This window comes from Arvicanthis niloticus, chromosome 4, assembly GCF_011762505.2.
Source record: "Arvicanthis niloticus isolate mArvNil1 chromosome 4, mArvNil1.pat.X, whole genome shotgun sequence".
Lineage (NCBI taxonomy): Eukaryota > Metazoa > Chordata > Mammalia > Rodentia > Muridae > Arvicanthis > Arvicanthis niloticus.
Window position 1 is genome coordinate 109,019,221 of NC_047661.1, and position 13,178 is coordinate 109,032,398.

A 13,178-nucleotide genomic window follows, 5' to 3' on the forward strand; every position below is an offset into this window, starting at 1 on the left:
GATAAAACGTGTTTATTTCCTGTTTGGCTGTGTATTTAAAAAAAAAATCAAGGCCACTATCTTGTGTACATGAAAAATTTCTAGACAGGCTGACTGACAGGTCAGGAAAGCAAAGTGAGTAATCCACTCTGCCCTGGACATCCCAGCTCTTAATGCACGCCTTAAGTCTTGTCGTGTTTGGTGGAAAATACAAACATCCTTAACCTTTCCCTTAGCGACATGTTAAATTAGGCTCGTGGACAGGCTGGTATAAGCTAGAATCAGGTGTGAAAGAAGAGATTTAAACTCCAGAATTCTAGGGTGTGCTACTGGAGTTTGCTCATCACAGCAATGACCCCTGTCTGACTCCAAGTTGTGGCTCAAGGATACTGTTAGGGACTGCATGACTGAAGTCCTGCTAAAGAAATGCGCAGCAACCTTTGCTCCTGGTCTCCTGGGTGATCCAACCTCTCCTAACCCAGGACTAGCTGGCAAAGCTTGTCTCCTGCAGCGTTCGTACTGCTGGCTGACTGCTGCTACTGGCGCCCCCAAGTGCCTCAAGCCAGCCAGCGCGTCCGAGTAGTTCGCTCAGTCGCCCTCCGCCTCTGTGGAAGAGTGCAGAACTCCGAGCAACAAGGATAACCTGAAAGGTTATCCAAAGGCCTGAGGGCAGGGGATGGGGCGAGCAGGACAGCACTCAAGAGGCAGGACCAGAAGTTTCTGGCCCACTTAGCTACCCACCCGGTTCCTCATTAGGCTTTTTATTTCCGCCTGGGATTTCCTCTTTGCAGAGGATGCTTTGGCACCCTAAACGTGTCTCATGAAGCCTTCAGGTCGCACAGCCCGGATATTATCCCCTTCCTCACTCCTTGCCTGGGCAACTGTGTACTATGTGGGGCGTGGGTTAGGGATGAAGAAAACAAAAAAGATCCAGGCATTTCAGCGGGGAAGAATGGTCCCTCATTCCCCCTCCTCGTTCTTCGCTCCTCTCGCCCCCTTTCTATAACCCCTCTTTCTTTAGTCTTCTCGATCCTTCCCCTTTGTTCATCTCCTCCCATTCGAAGTGCAAACCCCATGATGCATCACCTACAGCGGGGCAGCTTCACACAGCATACTAACCAAGAGGCACAGGCTAAAATCTAACTAGGTTGCCCACAATCCACCAAGTTAACTTACATTTGTTCTACAGAGCTTTCCCAGGGCTCCTAGTTTGGAGGCTGGAGCCGGGTGGGAGAACTAAGAAGCGGTTGGTGGCAGTTACCACAAATGGGGACAACTTTTCCTTTTCATCTCCGCTGGTTTCCAAACTTCCAATCACTCTCGGGGCTGTGATCAGCTAGGAAGAGCTCCTCAGTGTTTCTCTGGAGGTGAACCCCAAGTTTTTAGTTGCAGAGAGAAGGAGAGATGGGAGGGTAAGAAAGGTGAGAAGCAAGAGAGACAGCCTCAGAAAGAGCGCCTGCAGGGGGGAAGGGGAGGCAGGCGGGAGGGAGCGTGGGGTGGGGGAGAGAAACGTTTTCACTCTTTGTCACTCTTGAATTGGGGGCGGAGGAAAACCCCACTGAGGAAAGCTATAAAAAGCTAAGAGGGCGGGGGAGAGCAGCAAGAGAGCACTGGCCCTCTGCTCAGCGCATCACTGCGTCGCTGGCAGGGCTTGGTGGCCCCGTGTGAACCAAGGGACAACTTTTAACTGCACCACTGGGAGTGCACTTGCTGGGACTTTGACTCGCCTCGGCTTTCCAGAGTCCCGTGGAGGGGGGTGGGGGCGAGTCTTGATCACCAGTCACAAAGCCTGCTACGGACCTGGAAAAGAGAAACTTGGGTGGTGCAAAGGTTGAGAGCTAAAGGGCAGGAGAGGACAGAGGAGCAACCGAAGCGGGGGAAACAAGAAAAAAGAAAAGAAGAAAAAGAAAAGGAAGAAGCAGCTGGGGCGAACCCCTTGAGCTTAAGAGGGAGGATTCCACCATCGCGGAAAATCGGGCGAAAGCGCAAAGGTGCTGAACACCAAGCGAAGCCGGCAGAGCGATCTGCAGGGCTGGGTCTAACAGCACCTTGGGTCACGCCTCCTTGGCGAGAAGGCGCCTGGCCTTTGATTGCTTCCAGGGACTGCAGAACTTCCTGCCCGCCAGAGGAGCGGGTCTCACTGGGGTCGCGTTTGCTCTGGGCTTAAGGCTTGAGACTGAGTTCTAAAGAGTCCGGAGTGTCTGCTCCAGGAAGGGTTGGGGGAACTGTGTCTGTGAGGAGCCCACGCACCCCACGTGAGGGATTGAGTGTCGGCGTCCTCACTCTCCTGGCATTCCCATCTTTTCAGGGCTCCACCCAACTCCTGGGAACCCCTCACCCGGAGATGGCCACGCTGATGCGGGTCAAGGATTCATCCCGCTGCCTTCTCCTACTGGCCGCGGTGCTGATGGTGGAGAGCTCACAGCTAGGCAGCTCGCGGGCCAAGCTCAACTCCATCAAGTCCTCTCTAGGAGGGGAGACTCCTGCTCAGGCTGCCAACCGATCTGCGGGCATGAACCAAGGACTGGCTTTCGGCGGCAGTAAGAAGGGCAAAAGCCTGGGGCAGGTAGGAAACCCCTCCAAACTTCAGCCAGGAGAGGTAGGGACCAGAGCTTTTGCATCTGCAGTTTGCCTTTGAGCCCTGCAAAAGTGAAAGCCTTTGGCCAATCCAGGTGTGGTGCTTCTGGCTCTTTGGGAGGGGGTTGCTGAGGTTGTATCTGCATGGGCACCAGGACCTGGGTGTTATGTTGGTCTTTGGGATGTTTGTTTACAGCGGGAGGTTTAAAGTTCTGTTTCATCTTTGTGTTGAGACATGGGAACTTTTAAAGATCTAGTGCGTTTCTTTGGCAAAGTGGCCAGAATGGTCCTTCCATTCAACAGGAGGATGCAATGAATGTGAACAGCAGCTGACATAGCAACTGGGATGTGCTAGCCTTGATTCTAAGTGTTCACTTATTTAATCTTTACAACTCTGGAAGATAGGGTCTGTTGTTGTCTTCAAATGAAAAGTTTGTGTGTGCTCAGTGACAGCGCAGGATGTCACAGTGCAGTGAGAATTTGGATCTCAGGCACCCAAAACATTTTACAGTGCGGAGAGAGGGGATTTGCTCACTATCTTTCTCCGCCAAATTCTTAGCACTGGCAGGCAAGATCTCCAGTAGACTCGCACTTCTCACTCAAGTAGAACTGCAAATAAATCAATTGACAGGAAGAAAATAATGAGGTGACGATGACAGTGAGTACAACACAGCACGGATACCAAAGCCGATTTTGAGAGAGGGTACTTCCCACGGGCGTCTTGATGTCTGTCACACAGGCAGATAGATTGGCGGTCATTTACAAAGGGTTACACAGACACCCAGAACGGACTGAAGCAAAGCGCGCGCCCACAGGGTACCAAGTGTGGTCCCTGCGCGGTGGCCAGAAGAGGGGGCTCTGTGGGCACTGAGAACTACCGCAGCTCCACCTTCTGCTTCTTTTGTGGGAAGCCCAAATCAAAAGCCAGTTTACCAAAACAGCATATGCACCTCTCACATGTGTCAACCGCAGGCAGAGTTCCACGCTCAGCAGATGCGGGGTTTCTGGCTCAGAGTTGAGGCTGCACCCGCTTTCAGCACGCTGTCATCAGCTGCAGCTGCCCACAGCCCAGGAGGGAGAGGAAAGGCTGGCACGGAAGGCTGGACAGCCAGGGAAGACTCTGGCCTGAGCCTGGTCCCCTACTGCCCTCTCATGGTCTGAGTGCCTGGTGTGTGTGTGTGTGTGTGTGTGTGTGTGTACACGAGTTCTGCTTTTGCAATTTGAAAATGCTTCCCAGTGTTTTGAAATACTAAACATGTCAGCTATTCTCGTAAAAGACTCCAAAGGCTTCAATTCCAGGACTTTAAAAGAGTTTAAGGAAAACAAGAAGCATTTATGTAATATGTACATATATACCCACACATGTTTTCTGCATGTACTACCTCTCACACACTACCACACCAACAGTATCACCTCTCTTATCATTTCTTTTTCCGTGGGAGACACCCAAACATTTTTCAAGAGCAATTAACCTAACCTTGTTGAGGTCCATCATGAGCTAGGGCCCTTGACTGAAAGGACATTTACAGATAATCTGCTGCAGAGAGCTCACTTCTTACTTCACCTTCTTAGTTTCCGAGAGCTGTAGTTCTCCCAAGAACAAAATCACCGGCCTCTCCAGGATCCTCTCTATCTAATCAGTGCATAACCCTGAAGTTTCTGCAATATGCCCTTACTTCTGATATCACTGAGGGCCCTTATTCCTATTGTTCTTCTGTCAAGCCACCAGTAATACTAGCAGTCATGAGGGCATTACAGAGTGGACTAGAGATCCTATCTCCAAATTTAACTTACCCTTAATGTTTTTCTAACATATCTTTAGACAGATAGCTATGGGTTATCTTTGCGGTCCCTCAAAGACCTTCTTAATTATGTTGTGCGTATGTGTTTTTTTAAAGAGTTTGCAACCACTTCAACTCCTCAAATTGAATACGTACTTATTTATTTTACAAGTTGAATTCATGATATACCCACAGAGCTTAACATATTAAATATATTTCACTATAGGTATTTATTTATAATTAAGAGACTCTTAAAATATAGGTCTGTGAGAAAGTCTAATATGCTGGAATTAAGAGCAAGCAAAACAAAATCTCATTGTGAGAGGCAGGAAGATTGTCTGTAGCTAGGAGGACTACATTGTATCTATTCTGTCTTCTCACTGGTGGTTTCGTTTAAAGCACATATTCTCATGAAAACAAGGTAGTTCTTTGAAGAAGAGAAATTAATTATTTGAACACTTATTATTATATTCTTCTTTACTCCAAAAGTCTTAATATTCACAAATAGGTATAAGTAAGTTAGGAAATCCACCCAAAAGAAAAGATGCTGCCGTTTTTCTCATTTTAGTAAGAGTGAGCAAGTTGACTAGCCCGTACAAGAGAGAGATCTAGAACAGCAGTGTTGGTGCCTAGAATTTTTGCCCATCATGTAACCAATTTCAGTTGAGAGGACCAAAAGCAAAGCACCAATTGATGAAAGCAGTGGTTTCTATAGTACCACTCAAGGCCTAATAAGTTTATCTCTGTCCATTGCTTTCTGTTGTGACTGATGACATTGAAATATCTGTTAAAGATACAGAGTGGGAAATCTCCAGGATGTGACCTCCCATCTGGAGATTAGAAACATTGTCTTTGATCTTCATTTTAGTAAACTGAAATTTAACACCTATCTATTTCAAACTTTCAGAATAGGGAGCTAAAATACAAATCTTATTGCTGTTGCAGAATATTTTTTTTGGAAGAAATGTAATTATTCATTGATCCACAAAAGTGAAAATAAGACTAAGTAAGCTCCAGGGTTTCCCAGAATCAATGCAGTTTGATTTCAAGGAAGGAAAGTGTTCTTAATTTATAGGTTCTTCCTGTTTTGTAGGAAAGGTGAGTATGTTGTAAATTACTCCTAGAAAACACACCTTGCCCTTACATTTTCAGAAAGAGCAAGGTGAGCCCTGAGAGAAAACACACTGTTGACCAGAGATGTAGGGGACTATAATGGCTTATGATGGAAACTGACATAGGAAATACTTAGGTTTCCTTTCAAAGACACCATGAAAACTTATAGTGGGAACTGGCCAAGAAAATTGAGGGTACTATATAGAGGTAGTTGGCATGAAGTAATTAGGAAAAAATGGTTTTTAATGAGCTATTCTATTTTTTAAGTTAATTTTCATTTTAGGCATTACTATTGGGTTTTTAAAAACCGGGCTTGCTGTATAAATCAAGTTCCATAACTGATTATATATATATATATATATATGATATTTATGTACTTTAGATCCTAAGCGGAGTATTTCACATTCTTGAATCCAAAGTAATTTTAAATACTATCTTCAAAATTCTGGATAGCATCTCTAGAGTTTTGTATATTGAATGTTATAGGCTACATTTAAAACAAATTTCAGAATATACCAAAGCAATTAAACAATCGTTTTTACCTTTATAGTCCACAGTGTTTTGTGTATTAATGAAAAATCTCGGTGTATGTTTCTAAGAGTTTCTGTTCTTTGCATCACATTTGGTCTTTTTAATTTCTGGGTTGAACTGGAATGCAAGAGATACAAAGTTCAAATACTTCTAAAAATAATAGGTAGGTTGACCGATGACATAGGTTACATTTAAGATACTAACAAGCTACTTGAGTCATGTCTGTGAACAGGATCTCCAGCTTGTTTAATATAATCCCGATTCTATAACTTTCTAATACAGTTTGGCTACTCGAAGGACAGTTGCTTGGTTGACATCGTGTTCTGAGTAGAGAATTATTGAAATTCACTGAACTTAGAACTCGAAGGATTGCTTAGAGACCACTAATATTGGTAGATTTCACTTTCTTTAATAAAAATGCTATATCCCCTATAACAGCTCTAGTCAGAAATATGTTTTCTCTCAGTGCACGCTTGCTCTTTTTGAAAACATAAGAACGTGTTTTCTAGAAATAATTTAGAATTTCTATCTGTACCTGTGAACAATTCCCGAAAACACCCGGTAAAATAAATTACTCTGTCTTTTTTCTTTTTGTAGCCGCTAGCCCCGCTTTCTGAAATTACTCAAGATTTATTTTAACCCCAGTCCAGCTTCTCCCTGCTAAGACATAAATAACCGGCCAACACTTTTTGCATATCACAAAACAAGTGTGTTATTTTATAGTTAAGATTTTAAAAACAGTTGAGAATATTTGGAAACCACCTATATTTGTCTTCTGTTGTTTTCATGGTCAGGTCTATGGAGTGGACAACTGACACAAGTGGAAGCTCACCACGAAAAGCGGGAGAAGTATTTTAATGATACTCTAACATAAGTATCCATTGTTTTTTTTTTTTTTTTTTTTTTGTGCTAGACCAGAGAAAGCAAGAGGACAAGGTGACTTAAATCCACTCCAGCTGTGATTTTATTTTTTATTATTCTCTTGGATATGAATTTCTACCCTGTTCTCTCTTTTCCAAATCTATGTTTAAAGTTACAATGATGTTGCAGAAGGGTAATGCCATATTCTATTTCAGGACAAAATTTTCCCTGACTCTTTATGCATGTGACCATTTAAAATGTATATTAAAATCATCCGTGAAGTTCTAGAAGAGATTTATAATAGTTAATATACTTACCATTTAAAGTCAACCCTCTCATGGGTAGTTATTCTTTAATATAAAGATAATATTAAGGTGAATTACAATGCTATTCCTCCCCAAAAGTGTATTAAAGTTGATTTGCCTCACTATAATCTAGATGCTTGCATTCGTGTATAAAAAGAGATAAACTCATCATAGTTTATTTATCTGATAATTGATAAGATTTCTGTCATATATTGCCTATATGAATCCCTTAGTCATTTTTATTAATTTTAAAATATATTTTAATTATTCTCTATTTCTCTGATTCTGCCCAACTTCTTACCCAGAAATTTGGTGTTCTTTGTCTCTCTTTCTCAATGCTACCTTAAAACAAAAAAATCTAAAAATCCAAATAAACTAAAACAAAGAATCAAAAACAAGATTAGTAACAATCAACAAGTTGGTTTTTGGATTCTTTAACAATGCACTTTAAGGTTTCATAGAAAGATTTAATATAGAATACATAACAAACTTTAGCATTAATATTTCAGGTAAGTAATCAGTATGTTCCCTTTTCTACCTACTGTGGTCAGCATCTGGAGCAGGGCATCATGTTTTCCCCAATTGTTCATTTTAGTAAAACAAATCTAAACCATTCTTTCAAAGAGGTCAGTTGATACAATATTTGGGAAGGTCTCTTCTCTCTCTCAAAAAAAATAGGAACATCTGTCCACAGGATGGAAAGTCATCATCCAAATATTTAAAATACTGGCTTCTCAATGAGTGTCTTATGATGACAACTTTGGGTCACTGCCTACTCTGGTTCCACGTTAATATCAGGGAGGCCATGAATAACACCAGCATCTAGTCAGTCGAGAGTTAACATTGTGAATTACTTTCTGGATAATGGTAAATTGAATCAGAGAGATCTTTAAGATTGACGATTTCAATATGATAATGAAATTATTGTACCATTAATTAAGTAATTAGCTTGAGCTGTACCATTATTCCACAACCACTGAAAAGCAGATAAGTTTCGTAAGATGTTAAAATTGGTTTTGATTTATCTATGAACTACAAGGTAGATATATTGTAATTTGGTACACATAATAGTCTAAGTTCAAATATCTCAAATTTAAACATTAAATGTCCCTATATACAAGGCCTATGTAAAATAAAAATTTTAAAAATCAATGATTGATTAATTAGATTAAACGATGAGGTGAATCAAAGCATCACAATGAGGGAAAGATGGTAATGTTCAATATTATGGTTTATTTTGTGGATAAGATAAAGCATATATTCTTTCTCCTGGAGACTAGAATAACTAGTTATGGTCAAATGAATGACTTCCTTAAACAAACTTGCAAATACTTACTAAGTGGTACTATTGATTTACCATCCACTTTTGTCAGAAATGACTACTAGCCCTTTACTGCTTTAACTTTTTTGATCCTATAAACAGCTTGTGAAACTCACCTTAATTCCCTTAGTTTTCTAAATGATGAAGTGTTTGGTATGTGAAGAATATATGGGCTAGAGAGATGGTTCAGCAGTTAAGAGTCATTGGTGCCTTTCAGAGACTAAAGTGTTCTGCCTAGGACCCAAGTCAAGTGGTTCACATTTGGCTTCAGCATCAGTTATAGATGATCTAGTGCCCTCTTCTGGCTTCTTTAAGTACCTGCATCCAGAACACACACACACACACACACACACACACACACACACACACCATTAATTTTTCTGAGCTGGAGAGTTGTACAGTTCATAAAGTGGTCAGTGCAGAATGCAAAAATCCCTGGACCTAGACTCTCTGATATTTGAGCTAGTATTTGATCACCAGGCTCTGATATTAGTGTGATAAGCTCATTCTGTATTTAAGAAGAATATGTAAGTTGCTTTTCCCCTTAATCTCATATACTCTGTGGTGATGTGATTATATCTACAGTTGTGTTAAAACATACAACAAAACCAAACCACCTCTGTCTGCCAACTGCTACTCTAAATAGCCCAAAGTTTGTGTTTATAAAGGCAGATAACACTACAGTCTATCTCTTCTCTATGTCTAATTGCCTCCCCATTACAGACTTCACTAGGAAGGGAAAATCATGCATACGCATACACACACACACACACACACACACACACACACACACACACACAGGAAGCATACACACTCCTCTCTCACCTAATTACAGTGGTGTCATTAGTAATGTGGGATGTTCTTGAGGCCTTGGTTTTTCATGTGAAAAACACACCCCCTATATACATGTCTCAGAATGTGTGCACTTCCATGAGACCAGGCCTCCTCCATGGTGTTTCTGCTATGACATCCTTTACACTCATAGTATAGAGGAACTGTCTGTATTTAGACTTTTTATTGCTTTTTGTTTATTCCTTGTCTGTCTCTCTTCTAGCTGCTTGTTAGAGTATCAAATAGCCCTATAGTTCTTTAACTGGTTTCAAGTGATAGCCAAACCACTGCCCAGCTGAAAATCTTTGGAACTGTCATTGATGTCTCTAACTCTCTTAAATGTGGAAAATGAGCATCAGGGTAAGAACGGCTTCCCAGTGAAACTAATACCATGGAATGAGAGTCACATGGCCTAACATGTATGAAAAATCACATCCTCACAGTTTGCTGATGTCACTACCTCTGCTTGTATAGAAACAGATACAATCAAATGTCCATGTACCAAAGAATGGCCAGATAATCCTCCTTAGCAAGTCAGGGGGAAGTGACTAGACCATATAAGGGTGATGTGTATGAACAGAGGCATCAAACTCATGCAAGGCTGAGAATCGCAAAAACAAGACCAGTTGGAGAACTTCAGTATTGTCCCATTTTCTCATCGGATGCTGACTTTAGAGTGTTGGTACATCACTGCCATAGACACTAGCACACTACTGGTTAACTGGAAAAATTATGGAGTGAGTTAAGTAGCAAGAATAGCTCAGACTTCAAGGATACAATCCTAATAAATTGGGGTTTTAATACCCAAGGCAATATTATTTGTTTAACCACAGGAACCAAAGTAATTGAGCGTGCTCATGCAGTCTGCTCCAAGAACATTAATCTGACGATGTTTAAAGTTAAGACAATTCCTCAAAAGCAAGGCATTCAACTGCTTTTGAGTGTCTAGGCCCACAGATTATGCTCAGAATTCAGAACACTGATGGGCTTCTTTGCATATCATCTCTCTGTTTGAGATGGAGAGATAAACTGGACATATAACATTTCTATCCCAACCCTCTAGTTTTGACAGTTTACCTTAAGTTACTTTTTCATAATTCACACAAATTAGAAGCATTCTAATAATGTGAATTAAGTTCGTCTCACAGAAATGTGCGATAAAATTCTGTTTAACAGGGCACGTGAGAAACAATGGTGTCTGCTGGTCCTGTTTCTATTTGGTTAAGGATGAAGTAGAAGCCTTCGTCCAGATGGGAAGACAGGCTGAATTTTTAGTTTCAAATCATTGGAAACTGCAATCTCCTGCAAACGGTGTTTCTCTTGCACACCCTTTAAAGGAGGCTCGGCCTGCTTTAAACCTTGTGGTGTTTTAATGTAACTTAGAGTTCTTGCTCCTCAGCAATTATCTTTGCCCTCTGTGGCCCATTGTTAACTCTGTATGCCCAAGTTTTTGTTCTACCTCAAATATTGTGCTGTTTCTGTTTTATTTATTTCATCCTCTGATTATCTACTCTAGTCACCTACCTGTAAACAAAGACACTTCTCACACTCCCATTCTGTTTGTTTCTCTCCTACTCCTACTTTCAGTCAAGGACAGAGAGGATTTTTCCTTTCTTAGAACCATTTGCTACTAATGTAGGCATCTACCTTTAAGAAGATAAATCCCTTGAGTCACATATTTTCCATGACGTTTTGGAAAGCTTGCAAGAAATAACAGCGACCCTCAGTAACCAAACACAAGCCATTCACATCTAACATCAAACTGTCAGAACTCAGGCAAAAAAGCACCTGGCCTTTTGCAACTATAGGAAAAGCCTTTGGACTGATACAATCTATAAGAATCAAGTGTGACAGACTCGAGAGTTCTGATATTACAGTCTGTCTCATCACTTCTGGTGATGAAAGAAAGTTACATAGGTACCTACCAAAACAGGTACTTTTTGTTTGTTTGTTTGTTTTTAAGTCAGCTGTTTTGAAATCTTGGGACTTAAAAAATTTTTAACTTTGTTCTGTGGTGCATATGATATTAAAGTCTTATGTTTGATTAAAGTAAACACATAGCAACAACTTATGCTTATAAAGTATTACATATTATAAATTACACAAAATATTTTAAATAACTAACAGATTATTTATTCTCTATAGCTTGAACTAGGTAGTAAATGGAGTCCTATTATTTTTGCTATATTCTAAAAGATCAGTTGTTAATTTCAATGTGAAGACTCTCAAAGCTCTCCTTTTGAACCAAGTCTTTTATAATGCTTGAATATTTAATAACCAAATAAGATCATTCTTACCTGTATAACAGTTGTTAAGATTTATGTATACACACACACACACACAACACACACGCATGTGCGCACACACACACACACACACACACACACACACACAAAATCTTATCATCTACAAATTCAGATGCTTCAAGAACTCACAAAAGAGATTAAATTAATACCCAAGAGGCACATTAGTAATGGTTACTTTTACTTCTTAATCTTATATTTAAGGGAGTGAGGTCAAGAATATTCTCAAAACGAGATCAGTGCTGCCCAGATAGTATCCACGGTAGAAGAAATCTCACTAGAACTTGGCTCCATCAACCCTAATATAAGCCCTTCAAATAACTCAAAGCCATGTTTTCAGTAAACACTATGTCAGCTGAGCTCTGTGTAAGAATTAAATTAGTCGTCTTGAGTTGATTAAAAAAAAAAAAAACTGATGGGAGATAAATTGTGCGTAGTTCTTTTAGCCGCTGGAAATCTGTTCATGTTCAGATGTGTTATCAAAGATTACAGTGTAGTGATGACAACTGTATCCGTGGGTTTTAAACAAAATTAATGAAGGGAAATGGCTGTGACTGTGTTGTCCTTGCTACTTTCCCAGGCCTGACACATCAGTGATGTGATTAGCAAGAATCCTGGCTGAGGCTGCACTGCAATGGCAGGCATCTCAAAGGAAGGGAGGAAGATGGAGCTGCAGAGGATGCAGATTGCTTGACCTTGGTCCAAGCCTCACTAGGATAGGGGCCAATGGCTTTAAGACTTTTCTGCCAGAGTAAGAAATGTATTTCACATTGTGATCTACCATGGCCTTCTCCTGTCACGCTCTCCAACAATGTTGCAAGTATAAATTCTATTATGATTGGCAACGGAGCACATTTTAAATTTTCCGTTCTTTCCTTTTCCTTTTCTATTTTTATCAGCATCTATACTTTTCTTTCTCTTCCTCCTCCCTCATCCACCTCCTTCAGAAAAGCTAGTCTAATTTAAATGCTAATTTATTGTTTAAACTCACAGTTTGAACTACACTGAGCCATAGCTGTCCTCAGCAGGGATTGCAGGTACCATTCTTGGCAGTCAGCATCATTTTCAGAAGATACTCAGAATCCACCTTGATGGTGTTGGAGACAAAGCCTTGCGAAGAGAAGCATCCATCTTGCAAAAGTGTGCCACTCTCTATGACTCTGCCAGCTGTGGGCCCAGATCTCTTCACTTGCAGATGTTTAATCCTTTTCTTTCTCACTACTAGTAGAATGTAAGCAAAAGCTGTAGGTCTTTCGAAGTTCCTGGCATCTGTAACCCCCCCCATATTAGCATCTTTATTTATGTGTACATGTCATCTATAATATCAGACACCATTGAGGATGGTTAAAATGAGTAAAAATTAGATACAGGCATAGTAGACAGAATTAGCCATATATGTTAGACCACAAGGCAATCAGTTAACACCCAGCACCTTTTAATCAGTACATCTATAGTAATTGTCTGTTCCCTCTTTGTAAACCAGAAAGTATTGCTTCTGTGAACTTACATCATTAAAAGCGGTTTTACTGAAAAAGTTAAGACCTTTTCATCTTAAATTTATATCAACTCTGAATTA

The 13,178-nt window shown here is 40.7% G+C and overlaps 1 protein-coding gene across 1 annotated transcript in view; it reads left to right on the forward strand.

The window, feature by feature from the left end:
* Positions 1-1,584: 1,584 nt before the first annotated feature.
* Dkk2 (dickkopf Wnt signaling pathway inhibitor 2) overlaps positions 1,585-13,178 on the forward strand; it is an 88,274-nt gene continuing 76,680 nt past the window's right edge. The window contains exon 1 of the mRNA XM_034501240.2: positions 1,585-2,545. Within this exon, the coding sequence (XP_034357131.1) occupies positions 2,324-2,545 (222 nt within the window). The 5' untranslated portion in view covers positions 1,585-2,323. The remainder of the gene's footprint in view (positions 2,546-13,178) is intronic.